Source organism: Heliangelus exortis, chromosome Z, assembly GCF_036169615.1.
Source record: "Heliangelus exortis chromosome Z, bHelExo1.hap1, whole genome shotgun sequence".
Classification (NCBI taxonomy): domain Eukaryota; kingdom Metazoa; phylum Chordata; class Aves; order Apodiformes; family Trochilidae; genus Heliangelus; species Heliangelus exortis.
In genome coordinates, this window is record NC_092454.1 from 23523152 (window position 1) to 23541462 (window position 18311).

Genomic DNA, 18311 nt, shown 5'->3' on the forward strand with positions numbered 1-18311 from the left:
ATGCCACGCCTCTAGGCCACCGGATTCCCCCACCCACCTCGGCAGCTCCTTCGCCGCCGCAAGACGCGGGGCAGAGCCGGACTGCAGCCGCACAGCCGAGCCGGGCCGGGCCGGGCCACTCCCTGCGCCACTGCAGGGCCCGCTGGGAGACTCCACTCCACTCCACTCCACTCCACTCCACTCCACTCCACTCTCCACTCTCCACTCTCCACTCCTCTCCTCTCCTCTCCTCTCCTCCACTCCACTTTCCACTCCTCATTCCACTCCACTCCTCATTCCATTCCACTCCACTCCTCACTCCACTCTCCTCTCCTCTCCTCTCCTCTCCTCTCCTCTCCTCTCTATTCCACTCCACTCCACTCCACTCCACTCCACTCCACTCCACTCCACTTTCCACTCTCCACTCCTCACTCCACTCCTCATTCCACTCCACTCCTCATTCCATTCCTCTCCATTCCTCTCCTCTCCTCTCCTCTCCTCTCCTCTCCTCTCCTCTCCTCTCCTCTCCTCTCCTCTCCTCTCCTCTCCTCTCCTCTCCTCTCCTCTCCTCTCCTCTCCTCTCTCCTCTTTCCTCTCTCCACTCTCCACTCTCCACTCTCCACTCTCCACTCTCCACTCTCCACTCTCCACTCTCCACTCTCCACTCTCCACTCTCCACTCTCCACTCCCGCACGCCGCCTTCTCAGAGCGGCCCTACTTCCGGTTGGGGTCAGTGCTCTCGCGGAGCGGTTGGCTGGCCGATAGCCAATGGCGAGGCGAGGCGGGCAGCGCGCTGGGCGCTGGTTGGTCAGCAGCGGGGCGGGTGCCGCCTGTCAGAGGCGGAGGAGCGCGGCCGGGCGGAGGTCGGGGCTGCCCGGGGAGGATGCGGCTGCGCTCGGGTGTCTTTGCCTCCTCCTGCCTCCTGCTGGAGGCCCTGGGGGTCGTGCTGTTCCTCCGCGGCTTCTTCCCGGTGCCTGTCAGATCGCTGCGCCGCAGAGAGGCCCGCGGCGATTCTCCCGCCGAGCCGGCCCCGCCCGGCCCAGGTAACCCGAGTAGGCGCCACCAGCCCCGCCGCGCCTGGTCCGGCCCTGCTGGCCTCGGCCAGAACCGGGAGGAGAGAGGGGCGGGCGGGGCGGCGGAGCCCTGGCGGGGCTTCGTGTCTTGCCGCTCGCCGTTGCGTCTGTAGCTGGGGAGTTTGTATGGGGTCTTCGGGGCCGTGCGGCGGGCGGGGCGGGCCCCGTGACGGGAGGGCCCTGGATGCTGCAGCGCGGCTTGCTGTAGCACCGTCGTGTTTCCAGGCCTGTTTCCCAGTTAATTTGGAACTTAGCTAATTGTGCATGTAGTTATCAGTCACTGCTAGCACTATCCACTCACGGTCGCAAAAAAGCTATAAGCATCAGCTCTCGCAGTTTCAGAGGTTGTGCTTTTTTTGTCGTTTTGTACCTGTTACCACTGATGCGCCCGTCATACCCTTACTCGGTAAGTTGTTCGCGTTACAAAATGCCACTTCAGTTACAACCCTTCACGTGCTTGCTCTGTTAACTTACTGGTTGTGTTGCACTTGTGAATCCTTGTTTTGTTTTGTGGGACTGGCCTAGTGCCACTTCAGTGAGACTTCTGTAGCGAGGAAAGCAGCTGTGATAATCTGGATTTCCTTCACAGTCTGGTCACATTGCAAAATGTGCAATATACATTACTGTTTCTCCGAAATCATGATCTCATGATCATCTTGCTGTACTCTTTAGCTGAAATTATTAAACTAAAGTTTGCTAGCATCTTTTTCATGAAGAGTAAAGGAGGTGCTGATACTCTGATATGTCTAGTCAGAATTTGTATTAAAATAATGTGAAGAGAAATGTGTACTTGAAGAAGTATTTTTTACCAGTGTGTGAAGATTTTGAAGTGAAACACTTTTTCAGTGGACAGCTGAATTAAATAATATCTTTCTTGTACAAAGCTCTTGCCTGAGACATCTTATGGTTAAATCGGTGGAACAGGGTTATAACGGCCAAACTTTGTCTCTAGCTGCTTTTTATTGTTATTTTTTTTTAGAGTGTATGACAATATGTGTGTTGGCATAGGCTTACTTAAATGGTGAGAAACAGTGGAGGGAGAAGAAAGTTTTGTAGTGTTGAGTGTGGTGCACTGATATCACTTAAGCAGGAACACTGAAGGAATCTAATCTGGTAACAGATCTGAGTGGATGCTGCCAATGGTAGGTTGCTTTTTAGCTGGAGATTACCAAGACTGTCAAAGATTATTAGATAGGCTGCTGTGAGTCATCAGTAGCATTATCAGGAGACTAACACTGAGGGACACTTGTTTGGGTGAAAGGAAAGCAGCAGACATTTGGGTTTGTAGAGGACTGGTTTTACTGGTTTGAATTGAAATGTATAAATGTGTACCACAGGGCTCTACATTTTAAATATGGGCCTGTTACTAGGAATCCTGGGTACAGGCAGACAAAAATGCACTGGCAGTAGAAGTACTTCCTTTCTGTAGTTTTTGGTTTGCAATGTGCTTGCAGTGATATCTCACTCTGAATGATAAACTCTGAAGGCAGGGGACTGCTTACTAAAGAAGCCTTACACGGGCGGCTTCCAACCTACTTTAGATCTCTTCAGAAAAAAATATTCTTCAGTGCTTCTGTGTTTCCTGAATATTTCACTTTGAGAAGCAACCCTGACTGCCATTCAATTTATGCTGCCTCACCTGTGGGATGTCTGGTAAAGTTGTGTAGTTGCTTGTATAACAGTGAATCCCTTCAGCATACCACTGTGGTGACTTTTTTGTACACCCTGTGGTTTTTGGCACTGCTTACAGAAGTCCAGCTTCATTTAAAGTAACTGCTTTCTAAAAAATAACAGGGGTAAATAAGCAGACTGCATAGCAGGGGTTGCACAACATGTTGCTTTAGCTATCATATAATAAGTATTTTCAGGTGGCTTGTAAGCAGGTTCCAATTCCTTTGCATTTCTCAACATTTATCTGCTGTAAAAGATAAATGTTACCGTGTGGACAAACCTCAATGCATATGAAGAGTTGCTGCAGCCAGCAGCACAAGAGGAACAAGAGGTGGGCTTGAAGGCTTGACACTGCCTGCTTCCTGACACACAGCAGTTTTTGCTGTACTGGCCCACATAGCAAGTTTTGGGGAGTCTGGTGTAGGAATGTGACTCTTCAGCTGCCATCACCAAACTATCCTGGCATATGGTCTTCTGTCTTGAAGGGCAAAAGTGTGCACAAATCTTTCCCTTCAAATTTATGTGAAGCAGTTCCACTTTTCTTACAGTGGGATTTGATGAGGCATTGCTTGAGATATGGTCTGATGTTCAAAATCGGATATGAGCACGGATAAATGCTGCATCTTTTTTCCTAACAAAAGTTTCCTTTTGGATATATGTAGTTCAGCTTTACTAAATTAATCCCAAAGAAGGTAGCATCCCTTCTTATTCCTTTGAATATTCTCCATTTCAGTGCTTATCCTCAGTTCTTCCAATTTCACATTGTGCATTCCATTCACATTGTATTTTCCTTCCTAGGCTGTATTGGATGTGTTGCTGTTCTTGTGTCCTTCCTGTGCTGGATGGCTTCCTCTGATTGCTTCTCATATTTACTATCATTAGCAGCTTCTCAATGCTGAAAGTAAAGTTAATAAGAAAGCTGGAAGCACCTCATTCCTTTGATGAAGTTGTCTTTTAAATTCTGTCTAACCATCGTTAAAATTTGTTGGTAACTTTTATATACCCTTTCTGTTCTTGTTTAGGAGTGGTTTCCAATTGGACCAAAATTCCATCACCGCTTTTCAAAAAAGTTGTCATTGTGTTGATAGATGCTTTGAGAGATGACTTTGTATTTGGACCCAAAGGTAAACAGTTCATGCCATATACAACACAAGTTGTTGAAAAAGGGACATCCTACAGTTTCATTGCTGAAGCAAAACCTCCCACTGTGACCATGCCTCGGATTAAGGTAGGTGGTTTTTTTCCCACTTAGGAGGGTGCTTCCATTTAAAAAGGTTTTGAAAGTTGGGTGTTTCATATGCATGCATTTGGCATAGGGGCAGGTTTGTTGGGCTACTGCAAATAATGGCTGAGAGTTGCTTTGCTATAGTTGTGCCTGTAGTAAGAATCCAGACTTGCTGTGTCTCAGAGGATCTTCCTGCCTTTTGGCTGTGTCATGAAAATACTTGATCACCCAGGCTTCTCTGTGATAGATCTGAGTGACATTTCTTGCACTGAAGAAGCTGAGAGAGTGAGCTCTGGTAGGTCAGCTAGAAGGATACTGGGAGTTAGGGGGTGGCAGTCTGGTGGCACCTGAGGGGTGGACTTCATTGCATTTTCAAGAAGATTCTTAATTACACTTCTGAATATGTTACCATTGTTATTGCTGTGTCAAGTCAGTTTACTAAGGAATTGAAAACTGTCTTTTTGGTGATTTAATGACCAGTATGTTAAGTGAATTTCAGCTGGCTTACAAAACTCTTTTGATGCCAGGTAATTAACAAAATACTGCTTTTAGTTTTCTGTAAAGAAGGTATTATCTCTGATGTCAGTTGGCACTGTGGTGATGGGATGTGGCAGCTTCTGTTCTTTACTGAAAATATAATTCCTCTGTCTGCTGCTTCATTGCTTCCCCTTATAGTGTCTTCTGAATATTGGAAAATTTATGGTTTCTGCTAATATATCTCTATTCTATTCTTGTTTTATGTAGGCTTTGATGACAGGTGGCATACCTGGTTTCATTGATGTTATTGTGAACCTCAATTCTCCAGCTCTGTTGGATGATAACCTGATATGGCAGGCAAAAACAGCTGGGAAAAGAATAATCTTTTATGGTGATGATACTTGGGTTAAATTGTTTCCAAAACATTTTGTGGAATATGATGGAACATCTTCCTTTTTTGTGTCAGATTTTACAGAGGTGAGAGGATTTGTATAATCTCAGATTAAATAATATGAGTAAAAACACACAGTGGCACCTTCAAGAATGAATGAATAAAACTGTCCTTGCTCTGAAATGCAAACCTTGCAATTAAATAGAAATATGTGTATTTTTGGTGTTGGCAATGTGGGGTTGAACGTTTTGGTCCCTTATGCATATGTTGTGGGAATTGTTTGGATGATACAGTGACAGAGGGTGTGTTACTGTGTAACTGTCCTAAGCCTATGATAGCCTCACAAAACCTGTGGCAGAAATTTAGATCGCTCTTTTGTTTAAAAATTACACTATCCATTTTTTAGTTCACTATCACATTTACATAAGTATGTATTGTCTTTTAAAAAGACTTATTAATGTGTAATCTTGGTTTCTTAGAGGCATGCTTTCTATAGTATTTATAGTTGCTTTTATGAGTTGCAATATGAGTAGTGTTTAAGTAGGTTATCAAAGAGGAAGCATAGACAGTAAATGAAAGGAATTGTGAAAATTCATATTTTGGGCACACTAAAAGGGTAAATAATTAATATTTTTCACCTTTATGATTTGAAAAACGTCAGGCCATTGCCTTGCTGCTACTTGCTGCTATTTTATTACCATGTTTTTTTTAGATAGCTATAGCCAGAGTGATATCTGAAGTGATGTTACATGTGAAATTATTTAAGGGTTGTTAATATCCAGGGAGAAAAATATGCTACTAGAAATAAGCTGTCAAGCTAAGCAGGAGAACATGCAGTTTTCAAATATTTTTTCTTTCCTGCTATGTTGTTGTCTTTTTTCTTACAGCAAGGATGATCGTTTTGTGTTTGCACAGTAGCAAAAATTGAGTTGAAAGAGCAAGAGGGATTTTTTTTCTCCTGTGCTTCCAAGCACCAATGAGAGGCTTTTCCCACGCTTCTTGTGAAGTGATAAATCAAGAGTGTGAAGTTACTGAAAATTTCTTGAAGTAGTTTGAAAAAGTGTCTGTGGAAGCATAGGAACCCTCTCTATGTGTTTTCTCTACACATAATCTGATGCCTCATGATCAGAAAGCAGTGAAATGAATCTGTTTAGTAAGATGTATTTTTTTGACTGCCTGACACTTGCCTAAATTGACATGATGTTTTTTTTTTTTTTTTTCTCAGTAACATTGTGAGCTATTGTAGTTCTCATTGGCTTCTACAGAATTTTCATGTATAGTGTGTAATGTTTCTTTGCTTCTTAGAAGAAGGGAATTACTCTTACCTTTTAATCGGTTTCCTTTTATTTCTGAGGTTGATGATAATGTTACCAGGCATTTGGATAGAGTGTTAAAGAGAGAAGACTGGGATCTCCTAATACTGCATTACCTGGGACTCGATCATATAGGACATATGACTGGACCAAACAGCCCATTAGTGGGACCAAAACTTCATGAAATGGATAACATTCTGAAAAAGATTCATATTTCACTTCTTTCAAAGGTAATATAGCTCCTTGGATCAATGTCTCTTAGTTGTGGACTAACATTAAAATGCTTGTTTCTTTGTCTGTGGTAGCTTGTTTATGCCTAAACCAAAGTGGGTATTCCTCTGTTCTTTTCCTTCCCTGACCGTTCTCTAGGCAACACTATAGTCTAGCATTTTTAAAGCTTTACTGGCTGACCTTAGTAACATCTCTAAGCAGTATTTTCTGATGAGCTGTGGGAAATAAGTCCCCCTTAGTGTGCAGAAAGAATTATTATTATTTCAACTCTTATGAGTTGAAATGATGCTTGGTATCCTTTCTTCTAATAGGATTCAGGAGAAATCACGTGGTTTTGGTTTCTGCAGTTCTGAAGCCATAGCTAATTCTTAGATATTGAGAAGATTCAAATGGAAGTAGTGATTGTAAACAGCATTTTTCTTATGCACATAAATTATGAAATCTGAATCTGTTTTTAGATTTGGAAATACGTCACTTACCTAAATAGTCTAGATGTTGAAATAGCAAGTTCTACTTCCAAGTGACCTAAAGATTTTTTCTTGTATGTTTTTGGCAACTGCAATTCAGAGTAGTTGCTCATAAAATTTCAATAGTATTTTTAGAAAAATAGATGATACTATCATATGAATAAAGAGGTTAAATCCTGCTTGTGGAAGTTATAATCTCATTGTCACGGAATGTAGCAGTGGTTTTGCCATATGTCCATGTATGTTATAGTTTAGTTTTATTTTTTTATGTTTTATGTTTAGTTTTTATGTTCTTCCAAATATATGCAAGCCTCTTATTTCTGTTTTGAGTACAGAAACATTAAAAACACTTTATTTGTGGATACAGCGGGTACTGGCAGTAACTAGAGATGATAAAGCGGCTTTGCTATGGAATTACAATGTTTATTTTTGCTGTCTTTGATTTGTTGGGTTCAAATTGTTGGTCAGGCCCTATGCTTCTCTTTCTCCTTATTTGGAAAAATAAACATAATTTCCATTCAGTCCAATCAGATTTCTATTCCAAAAGCACTTGAGATATTAGAAACAATTAGAAATAGGATTATATTTTTCCATTAGATTAATATTTGTAAAAATAACTCTGATCTCCATTGCTGGAAAAATCCTTTCAAGAATACCTTTGAATAGATTAGTACCTGCTATAGCAGAGGAAGTCCTCCCTGAAAGCCAGTGTGGTTTCAGAGCCAATAGGAGTACCACAGACATGGTATTTGTACTCAGACAACTGCAAGAGAAGTGTAGGCAACAGAACAAAGGTCTTTATGTGACATTCATTGACCTCACTAAAGCTTTTGTCACTGTGAGCAGAAAGGCCTGTGTCAGATCTTGAAATGATTGGGATGCCTCCCCAAGTTCCTCAAAATGATCATCCTGCTACATGAGGATCAGTGGGGCCAAGTCAGATATGGTGATGCACTCTCTGAATCCTTCCCAATAATCAATGGTGTGAAACAAGGTGGCATTCTCACACCCACTCTATTCACAATCATATTCAGCACGATGCTCCAAATGGCCACAGTAGGCCTTGATGAAGAAAATTGCATTTACATCTGATATGGTACTGATGGGATCCTCTTCAGCCTAAGGTGGTTGAAGGCCCACACCAAGACCCTAAATCAGGGTCCCAGAGTTGCTTTTTGCTGATGATGCCACACTCGTTGCTCACACAGAAGCAGCTCTGCAGTGCATAACATCCTGCTTTGCAGAGGCTGCAGATCTTTTTGGGCTGGAAGTCAACTTGAAGAAGACAGAAGTTCTCTACCAGCCTGCACCACAGGAAGACTTCCATCATCCCCACATCAACTTGGTGAGTCAGCTAAAGACAGTCCAGCAGTTTAGCTATCTGGGATGCATTATTTCCTTGAATGCCAAGATCGATAAAGAGACAGACAACAGATCAGCAAAGGCACACAGAGCATTCGGAAGACTTCATAAAAGAGTCTGAAGCAATAAGCACCTGAAGAAAAGTACAAAGATTAGTGTCTACAGAGCCATTGTACTGTCTTCTCTTTTATATGGGTCTGAATCATGGGTCATCTACCACCATCACCTGTGACTCCTTGAACGCTTCCCTCAGTACTGGCTCCGGACAATCCTAAATAGCCACTGGACTGACTACATGACCAGTGTTGCTGTCCTTGAACAGGCAGGCGTCACCAGTATGGAGGCCATGATACTGAGGACGCAGCTGTGCTGGGCAGGGCACATCTCCAGGTTGGAGGATCAACCCCTCCCTAAGATTGTGCTCTATGGTGAACTTGCAACAGAGGAGCCCCGAAGAGGAGATACAGGGACTCCCTGAAATAATCACTCAGCTGTGGCCATATTGACTGCCATCGGTGCTTCACTCTGGCCTCCAGTTGGGAGACATGGAGACAACCATCCATAACGCTGCTGCCTCCTTTGAGAGCATAGTAGGATCAGTCTTGAGGAGAAAAGACACCGCAGAAGGAACTGTGCCTTGGCTGTCCCCTCCCAGGAGACTTTCTGCTGTGCCTTTTGCAGCCACACTGCCTGTCCCACATCGGCCTCATCAGCCATCAGCGCGCTTGCAGCAAGTGTGGGGAGAGAGCCCTTCTGAAATCTTCATTCATGAAGCCAAGCCATGATGATGATTTATAATAATACTAGTTTAGCATTTATGTTATATTAAAAACTCAACAGAGGTGCAGAAATAACTTGACACAGCTTGTGGGGGAACCAACTAGGAAATGCACCCTACTGGACCTGCTGCTTGTGAACAGAGAAGGACTTGTGGGTGGTGAGCATTCAGAGGCTGTCTTGGGCATAGTGATCATGAAATTATAAACTTTCAATACTTCTAGATGTAAGAAGGGTCAGCAGAGCTTCTAGCTTGGAGTTTGTAAGGGCAGACTTACAAACGTCTTACAGACTCCTGTTCAGGAGACTGGTTGACAGAGTCCATTGGGAAGCACAAAGGAGTCCTGGAAGGATGAATGATCTTTAAGAAGAAAGTGTTGAAGACACAAGAACAGGCTCTTCCTGTGTCTCCTTCAGCCAAAAGATGAGCTGGAAGGGAAGAAGACTGGATTGGCTGAACAAAGAGATTTGGATGGGACTTTGAGTAAGAAAAGGAGAGGGTTTGGCCTTTGGAAGAAGGGGCAGGCAACCAAGGAGGACTGCAAATATGTTGTTAATCTTTGCAGGGAGAAAATTAGAAGAGCCCGACTAGAACTCAATGTTGTTGTTGTCTAAAAAGACATTAATAATATGTTTCTACACATACATTAACAACTAAGGGGGGTTTATTTGATGTGGGAGTAAATATAGTGGCAAAGGCTGAGTAAAGGGCTAAAGTACTTAATGCCTTTTTTGCCTCAATCTTTAGTAGCAGAACCAATTATTCTCCAAGTACCCAGCTCCCCCGAGCTGAAAGTTAGGGCTGAGGAGAAGAATGGAGCCCCTGTAAGCCAAAGGGAGATGGTTTGTTACCTGCTACACCACTTAAAGACACTCAGAAGTCTATGGGGCCAGATGGAATTCAGCCAAGGGTGCTGAAGGAGCTGGGGGAAATGTTTTCCAAGCCACTTTCTATCATCTTTCAGCAGTCCTGGCTAACTGGGGAGGTCCCTGTTGGCTGGAGAATAGAAAATATGACACCTATACAAGAAGGGCCTGAAGGAGCATCTGGGAAGCTACAAGTCTGTCAGTCTGACTTTGGTGCCAGGGGAGGTTATGGAGGAGATCATCTTAGGTGTCCTTGTATGGCACACTTGGGACAAGCAGGTGATCAGGCCCAGTTAGCAAGGGATCTATGAAAGGCAGGTTCTGCCTGACCAGCCTGATCTCCTCTGATGAGGTGACCCACTTAGTGGGTGAGGGAAATAGTGTGGATATTATCTACCTTGATTTTAGTAAAGCCTTTGCCACAATTTCCTGCAGCATTCCCCTGGAGAAACTGGCTCCTCATGGCCAGGACTGAAGTAGTCTTCCCTGAGTGAAACAGTGCTTGGATGGCTGGGCCCAGAGAGTTGTGGTGAATGGATTTACATTCAGTTGGTGGCTGGTCACAAGTGGTGTTCCCCAGGGTATAGTACTGTGGCCAGTCATCTGGACAACAGGATTGAGTGCACCCTCAGTGAGTTTGCAGGTGACACCAAGCTGTGAGGCAGTGTTGGTCAGGTTGAGGGTAGGAAGACTGTGCAAAGTCATCTGGACAGACTGGACCTAGGGAATGAGGCCAATTGTGTGAGGTTCTGCAAGGCCAAAAATTGGGTCCTGTGCTTGGTTCACAACAACCCCATGCAACGCTACAGACTTGGGAAAGATGGCTGAAAAGCTGCACAGTGGCGTAAGACCTGGGTGAGTTGATTGACATCTGAATATGAGCCAGCAGTGTGCTGAGGTGGCCAAGAAGGCCAACAGCATCCTGGCTGGTGTCAGAAATAGTGTGGCCAGAGGACAAGGGAAGTGATTGTGTCCCTGTACTTGCACCTTGAATACTGTGTTCAGTTTTGGGCATCTCACTGCAAGAAGGACATGGAGTTGCTGGAGTGTGTCCAGAGAAGGGGAAGAAGTGTGGTGAAGGGTCTCAAGAACAAATCTTAATGACTGAGGGAATGGAGGTTGTTTAGTCTGATGAGGGGAGACCTTGCTTTCTACAGCTACCTGGAAAGAGGTTGTAGTGAGGTGGGTGTTTGTCTCTTCTCCCAAGTAGCACACAATAGAACAAGAGGAAACAGCCTCAAGTTGTGCCAGCGGGATTTAGAATGGATATTAGGAAAAATTTATTGTCAGGCTTGTCAGAAACTGGAACAGGCTGCCCAGTGGAAGTGTTTTGGTTGCCATCCTTGCAGGTTTTTTAAAGACATGTAGATGTGGTGCTTAGGGACATGGTTTTAGTGGTGGACTTGGGTGATGCTAGGCTAATGGTGGTCAAAAATGGTTATATTATTCTATATTTCTAAATTGAGGGGGGGAATACTTCTGATGCTGCTGATCCTGAACTCCTGTTTTTCTTCCCACAGTATGACTTGCATTTAATCGCTCAGACTGTTTCTTGTGACTTCATAAGAGTGTTTTTTAAAACTTTTTGTGTTTTTTGTATCATGCTGTATTTTGTATTTTATTTCTTTTTGTATTTTGTATTGTATTTTGCAATGTACTGACAAGTACATTAGATACATATGTGTGCCTTAACTGTTAAAAATGAATGTTAATGCATTGCTCTCAGTTGTAGGCATTTCTTATAATCTGCCTCATATAATCTGTACGATAATCATATAATCTGTAATGAGCCAATTTTAAAAACAGAATTTATTTTGTGAAGTACTAATGAGTAAACACTATAAAGATAATTAAACATTATATATACATATCTTGTTTGTACAGTAACCAAAATATATTTCTGTTACATGCAGGAAGAAGATTCTCTGCCCAATTTGCTAGTTGTTTGTGGGGATCATGGGATGTCTGAAACAGGTAGTCATGGTGGTTCTTCAGAAGGCGAAATTCTCACACCATTGCTATTTATCAGCTCTGCTTTTGAAAAAAGAAGTGGTAAGAATTGAAAAAGCATGACCTTTTCTAGAACACATTGCCATCTCTGATATAAATTGGATCTAAAAATCTTTTGGAACAGTGCTTTGGTTTGTTTTACAGTTATATGGCAAAGCCCATTCTGTGTGACCTAAAATTATGCTTTTGCTAGAGTTTGCTTCTGTTTCATGTTGAAACCAAGAAGTTTTCTAAACACTGAGAACGGGGTATTTCTCAGAGATAAACTTTTTGCTGCACTATCTTACTTGAGTATTGAGACCTCATACAATCTTTTGTTGGGATCCTGGGATACTGGTAAATAGGATTAGAAATAAAACCCTATTTGTAATGAGTTCTAAGTTGTGTCTTTTTTTGGCCAGGATATTTCCCTGGCCTCCATTCTTCCCTCTCAAACAGCCAGCATAGAGGAGTTAACAATTTCTAATGCTAAAAGTAGTAGAAAAGGAGAATAATCACTCTTGTGAAGGCATAAAGAGATGACAACAGTGAAAACATCTCTATTGATAGCTAAGCACTAAGGAAAGAAACTGCAGCCTAAGTGTACTTACTGTGTAATTGGGCAGTTGATTTTTAAATCCCTAGTGTGTGTTTATCTGTATCTGAAACTAATTTTGCACTTGTAGAATACAGGTTAAGGTAAGAGGCAAAAAGGGAACAGTGTGCTAGAGAATCTTTAGTTTAATTTGTGAAGTCTTGGTTAAATAAGCTCTTTGTCTGAGTGAATTGATAAAATGTAGTTATAACAGGAGTATTTTCCTCAATATAATGATTCCCTGTGCCTTTTGTTCTGCCTCTTGCTCATTTCCATCTGATTTTCTTGCTTTAAAAGCCTGTTTGCAAAGCCTTGCTTTGCTTATCTTGCTGTAGATTCTTGCAGCATACAGAAAGTACCTTTATGTGTCTGTCATTCATAAAGCTGTTGTCTAGCTGCAATAGCTGCAATGAAAAGCATAGCTTGAAGAGTCACTGGAATCTTCTCAGATATAAAACCAAAACTAAGCCAAGAGCTGACCAAAGCTCTGAAGTAAGTTTTTGCTTTTTATGTTTCATCAGTGTGTGTTGATAACCAAGGCACATGAGTGTAGATTCTGTAAATGCAATCTGTTGTTCACTGGGATTACTTTCTATTAGGTTTAAAGTGAATCATACATTCCTAATACAGTGAAATACATCTATTCACCTGTGTTTTGGGGTCCAGTTATTGTTTTGTATTGGTGGCCATGTAAATATCCAGCAGCTTGCTTCTCATTGCTCCAGTAATCAGAATTCTAGTGACTGCTCCTTACGATCCTAATGTAAACAAAATGTACAGTCAGTAATTTGGTAGGCCTCAAAATAGTAATCCTGTGGGCTTTTTAATTTAGTATGCTATCAGAATATTACTCATGTAGGCTTCTACAGAGATGTGTCACTCATAATTGCCTAAATGCTTTTGGTGGTTTGGCTTTTTTTAACTAGTTAGGAACTTGCCTTGAGATGAAATCTATAAACTGCTGACGTATAGATACTCATGCAAAGAGACTCTAGGGATTATAGATGGCATTCTGTACAAGCATGGTATTAATCAGAGCTAGATGAGACTTGTAATGCTCTTAAAGGGAGCATTAAGAGACATAAACATTTTATATATAACTCTTTCTGTACTTTACTTAAGTCAAAACACTCGAGGCCTGGAGTTACAAAGAGAACAAACTAAAAGCACAGTAGGAAAGCACTTATGTAACTAGTAAAGCACCTAAAGAAACAATTAGCAAGACAAAAAAAGGTTACTTACCCCAGTGAAATCTATGTAGGTGTGCAACTGAAGGCTAATCCTGCTAACTGCAGTAAGGTAATGGGATCCTGTAGAGAACCCTTTAAAAATCACTGTGACTCATGGATTTGGGCTTCAGCAGTCTGCATCTGACCTCTAATTCTGTTTAACTAACAATGTGATATTAATTGGATTTGGATCTTGGACTGTTGTGATTATATCAAGTATATATCAAGTCAGCTTTATTTTAAATTCTCATTCTTTTTTTTGTTCTTTAAATTGTTCTGCTGCAGTGCCTTCTAGTCTTTCTAATGTGAAAGTTATCAAACCCTCTTAGGATGCAGGCTGCAACTTGATGTTAAGGTGATGTCTTGGACCATCTTTTTTTCTAGTTGTATAACATTTCTGTTGTTTTAACAGTAGTTGCTATCATTGACGAGTGATACTTGTTGAATATTGAATAAAATTTTGTTTTACAACAGCAGTTGAAGATGACTTAGCTCTCTGTCAGTCACTTGAAACAGATGATTTAACACCAATGAAAAAAATTGAGCAAGATACCAGCTGTCTCTGGAGCAGTGGAATGGGCCTATTAATGCAATACTTCTTTTCATTGTTGATTCTAGGTCCTCTAACCCAGCCTGAACTTGTGCAACAAACAGATTTAGCTAGCACACTGGCAGTAGGTCTTGGTCTACCAATTCCAAGAAACAGTGTTGGGAACCTTATATTTCCAGTTGTGGGAGGCAGGTCAATGAGAGAACAACTACGTTTTGTGCACCTGAATGGCTTCCAGCTTAGCAGACTGCTGCAAGAGAATACACCTGCGTATGAAAAGGGTAAGTCAGATAAAGAAAAACAAATTACATATCCAAAAGGATATTTGTTTCTTACATAATTTGGGCTTTTAGATTAGCATGGCACTGCAGATCAGCCATTCAGTTGAGAGTAGCATTTAGAGTAATGGAGCAGAGTTCAGTTCTTACTGTAACCTGCTTCAACACACTGCCTCTGAATAAAGTTTTTTTAATGACCAGTACTACTCCTAGTAGGCAATGGAGCTGAAATAGTGATTAAAGAGTAATATTAAAGTAAAACTGCCAATGTAGTTAAATCTCAGTGGTTTCAAATCTGTTGCTTGTGAGGTATCATACTTAGGGCACTAATTCTGAGCTATTCAGAGTAATTGCACAAGGCAGTGAATTTTCTGTTTTAAATGAAAGGATGCTCCAGTTAAGCTGGGAAATAATTTAGAGTAAGTTATCATTTTATTTCATTCTTATGTATAAATGTACTTGGAGTGAAAACCAGGATAACTGTAAAGTTGCTTGTGAAAAACACATGAGTACATTTCTATGTGTGTGTGTATTTGGAAGAAAGGAATCATAGAATCATAGAATCATAGAATTGGCTGGGTTGGAAGGGACCTCAGAGATCATTAAGTCCAACCCTTGATCCACTATTGCTGCAGTTACCAGACCATGGCACTGAGTGCCACATCCAGTCTCTTCTTAAATATCTCCAGGGACGGAGAATCCACCACTTCCCAGGGCAGCCCATTCCAATGCTTGATCACCCTCTCTGGAAAGAAATTCTTTCTAATGTCCAACCTAAACCTCCCCCGGCACAACTTGAGACCGTGCCCTCTTGTCTTGCTGAGAGTTGCCTGGGAAAAAAGACCAACCCCCACCTGGCTACCCCCTCCTTTCAGGGAGTTGTAGAGAGTGATGAGGTCTCCTCTGAGCCTCCTCTTCTCCAGGCTGAACAGCCCCAGCTCCCTCAGCCTCTCCTCATAGGATCTGTGCTGGAGTCCCTTCACCAGCCTGGTTGCCCTCCTTTGGACCTGCTCCAGGACCTCGATATCCTTCCTAAACTGGGGGGCCCAGAACTGGACACAGTACTCGAGGTGTGGCCTCACCAGCACTGAGTACAGGGGCAGAATCACTTCCTTGAACCTGCTGGCGACGCTGTTTCTGATCCAGGCCAGGATGCCATTGGCCTTCTTGGCCACCTGGGCACACTGTTTGCTCATGTTCAGCTTCCTGTCAATCCAGACTCCCGGGTCCCTTTCTGCCTGGCTGCTCTCAGCCACTCTGTGCCCAGCCTGGAGCTCCCCATGGGGTTGTTGTGGCCAAAGTGCAGGACCCGGCACTTGGCCTTGTTGAACCTCATCCCGTTGGAATCAGCCCAACTCTCCAGGCTGTCCAGGTCCTTCTGCAGAGCCCTCCTGCCTTCCAGCTGATCCACACTCCCCCCCAGCTTAGTGTCATCTGCAAATTTGCTGATGGTGGACTCAATCCCTTCATCTAAATCATCAATGAAGATATTAAACAGAACTGGGCCCAACACTGATCCCTGGGGGACACCACTAGTGAATGAAAGACAGGTAGAAAAAAAATTAACCAAACATAGCAAAATTTAGTCTTTTGTTAGGAAGCATGATACCAGCTGCTGTAACAGAAGCAAGTAAATATAATTATGTGAAAAAAAATGAGTCATAGGATTAAAGAGAATATTTCACCATGGACATCAGAAGATGATGTTGTCTTAAATTGACTTTGAAGCTTGAAGTCCCTGTCACTTGATTTATAATCTGTTGAATCATTAAAATAACTGGATGAGAATGCAGAGCTGTGTTACAGCTATGAATAATTAAAGTGGATAATGTAAAGTTTAGCAGGATAATCACTGTAGGTCAAGAATTAATTATCATTCAACATCAGGCCTTCTAACCATAATTACACCCTGTCCAGGAATCTAACAAAACAAATGCAGCTTTTGGCAGCAAAGTGTCAGTAGCAGGACCCATGCTCCATATATTCTGATATTTTTTTCTGAGAAATTTCCTCACTTAAAGTGGTTGTGTCAAAGAAGAAACTTGCCCTCTTGGTGAAGCTCAGGATGTGGTTGTTATAACTGAAAATTCCAGCACAAAACTCCATCTGAGAGTATTTCTGCAAGCACTGGCAGAACAGATTGAAGTTTCTACTAGCTTCTGATTTGCATCTTTATTTTCATTTTAATTTTGTCCAGGAACAGCTTAATTTCAATTTGTAGCTTTCATCTGAAAATTGAAATTAAAATTGCTGAGGATGGAAATCTGAGATATATTTATGCTACATGATTTTTGACTGCAAACTGCTGTAGAGGTGCTGACCCTATTAGAAAGGGGTTTGGAGGGCAAAGTGTTCATGATGAGCGATCAAAGTTGTGGTAGCTTTATTTACAGGCTCTTAAGGTGAATTCTGCCTGCTGCTGCTAACTTCGTAGAGAGTCTTGTTTTTCCTAGTGTGTCCTAGATATGCAAGGCTGTAGCTTAAAGCTTTGGTCAGGATGATTAAGAATAGCATGGAAAAGAAATGTTTATTGTAAGCTATAGCATAGTGTATACATTGATTTTTTGAGCAATGTTTGTTCCCTTTTTAATGCAAAAAGGTGAAATCAGCTGTCATTTGAGGGGAACTGCAGTCAGATAGGAAGGCTGAAAGACCTTACACAGGCTACTTCATGAAGAAACCATGGAGTTGCCTAGATTGAGCCACTGCAATATTAAGGAAAAGCTGAAACAGTAAGCAAAAATATCTTTATCTTCAAAAACCCTAGCTTATATTAGAAATAGTGTGGCCAACTGGACTAGGGAAACAATTGTCCCCACAACAATTGTGTTATACTTGGCACTGGTGATGTCTCACTTCTAGTACTGTGTTCAGTTCTGGGCCCTCCACTACAAAAATGGAATTGAGGTGCTGGAGCATGTCCAGAAGAGGGCAGTGATGCTGGTGAAAAGTCTAGAACACAGATCTTACGAGTCTGAGGAAAATGGGGTTGTTTATTCTGGGGAAAAGTAGGCTGAAGGGAGACCTTTGTCACTCTACAGCTACCTGGAAGGAGGTCTTAGTGAAGTGGGTGTTGGTCTCTTCTCTCAAGCAACAAGCAATAGAACAAGAGGAAATAGCCTCAAGTTGTGCCGGGGGTATTTAGATTGGATATTAAGAAAAAATTCTTTACTGAAACGATTATCAGGCACTGGAAGGGGCTGCCCAGGGAAATGGTGATGATGATGTTGTGTCATCATCCTTGGAGGTCTTTAAAACATATGTAGATACAGTGCTTAGGGAGGATTGGGTAGTTTTAGTTTTATTGTTGGAGCTGATGACTTTAAAGGTCTTCTCCAATCTAAAGAATTCTGTCATTCTATGAAGTGTATATTGATTATAGATGATAGATACAAAGAGCAGAAGGGAAGCCTTAACAGCTTGATTTTTTTGAAAAAAGCCTGTTTGAAACAAATTCATTCATGCTAATGTGAGACATTAGGTTTTCTTATGATAGAAATGTACACGTGTGACTAAAAAAAAAAAAGTCTGGAAAGTGAGAGTGAAAACAGCTGGCAAAACTGAGGAAGATTAAAGAAGTATCTAGAAACAGACCTGAAGTTTCTGAGAGATTTTACTCGGTAAACATAGGCAGCTGTAAGTATCTAGCAATACTTCCCTCAGGTTCTAAACTTCTGGACTGAATGATGAACTAAGGTTGTTTCTTTCTCCACTTCACAATGTAATGGAGGATCATGCTTGAGAGCAAGTTTGATATCATTATTAAAGTTAGTGTCCACTGTTTGTTTTGGAACTAATCCTGAACTTGTATTAGCTTCATGTTTCAATTAAAATAGT

At 41.9% G+C, this 18311-nt stretch overlaps 1 protein-coding gene across 2 annotated transcripts in view; it reads left to right on the plus strand.

The window, feature by feature from the left end:
- The first annotated feature begins 813 nt into the window (after window positions 1-813).
- Window positions 814-18311, plus strand: part of PIGG (phosphatidylinositol glycan anchor biosynthesis class G (EMM blood group)) — an 83270-nt gene continuing 65772 nt past the window's right edge. For both annotated transcript variants that reach the window (XM_071731831.1, XM_071731832.1), the window contains exons 1-6: window positions 814-1022; window positions 3746-3951; window positions 4693-4902; window positions 6171-6359; window positions 11747-11885; window positions 14265-14477. In XM_071731831.1, the coding sequence (XP_071587932.1) occupies window positions 863-1022; window positions 3746-3951; window positions 4693-4902; window positions 6171-6359; window positions 11747-11885; window positions 14265-14477 (1117 nt within the window). In that variant the 5' untranslated portion in view covers window positions 814-862. The remainder of the gene's footprint in view (window positions 1023-3745; window positions 3952-4692; window positions 4903-6170; window positions 6360-11746; window positions 11886-14264; window positions 14478-18311) is intronic.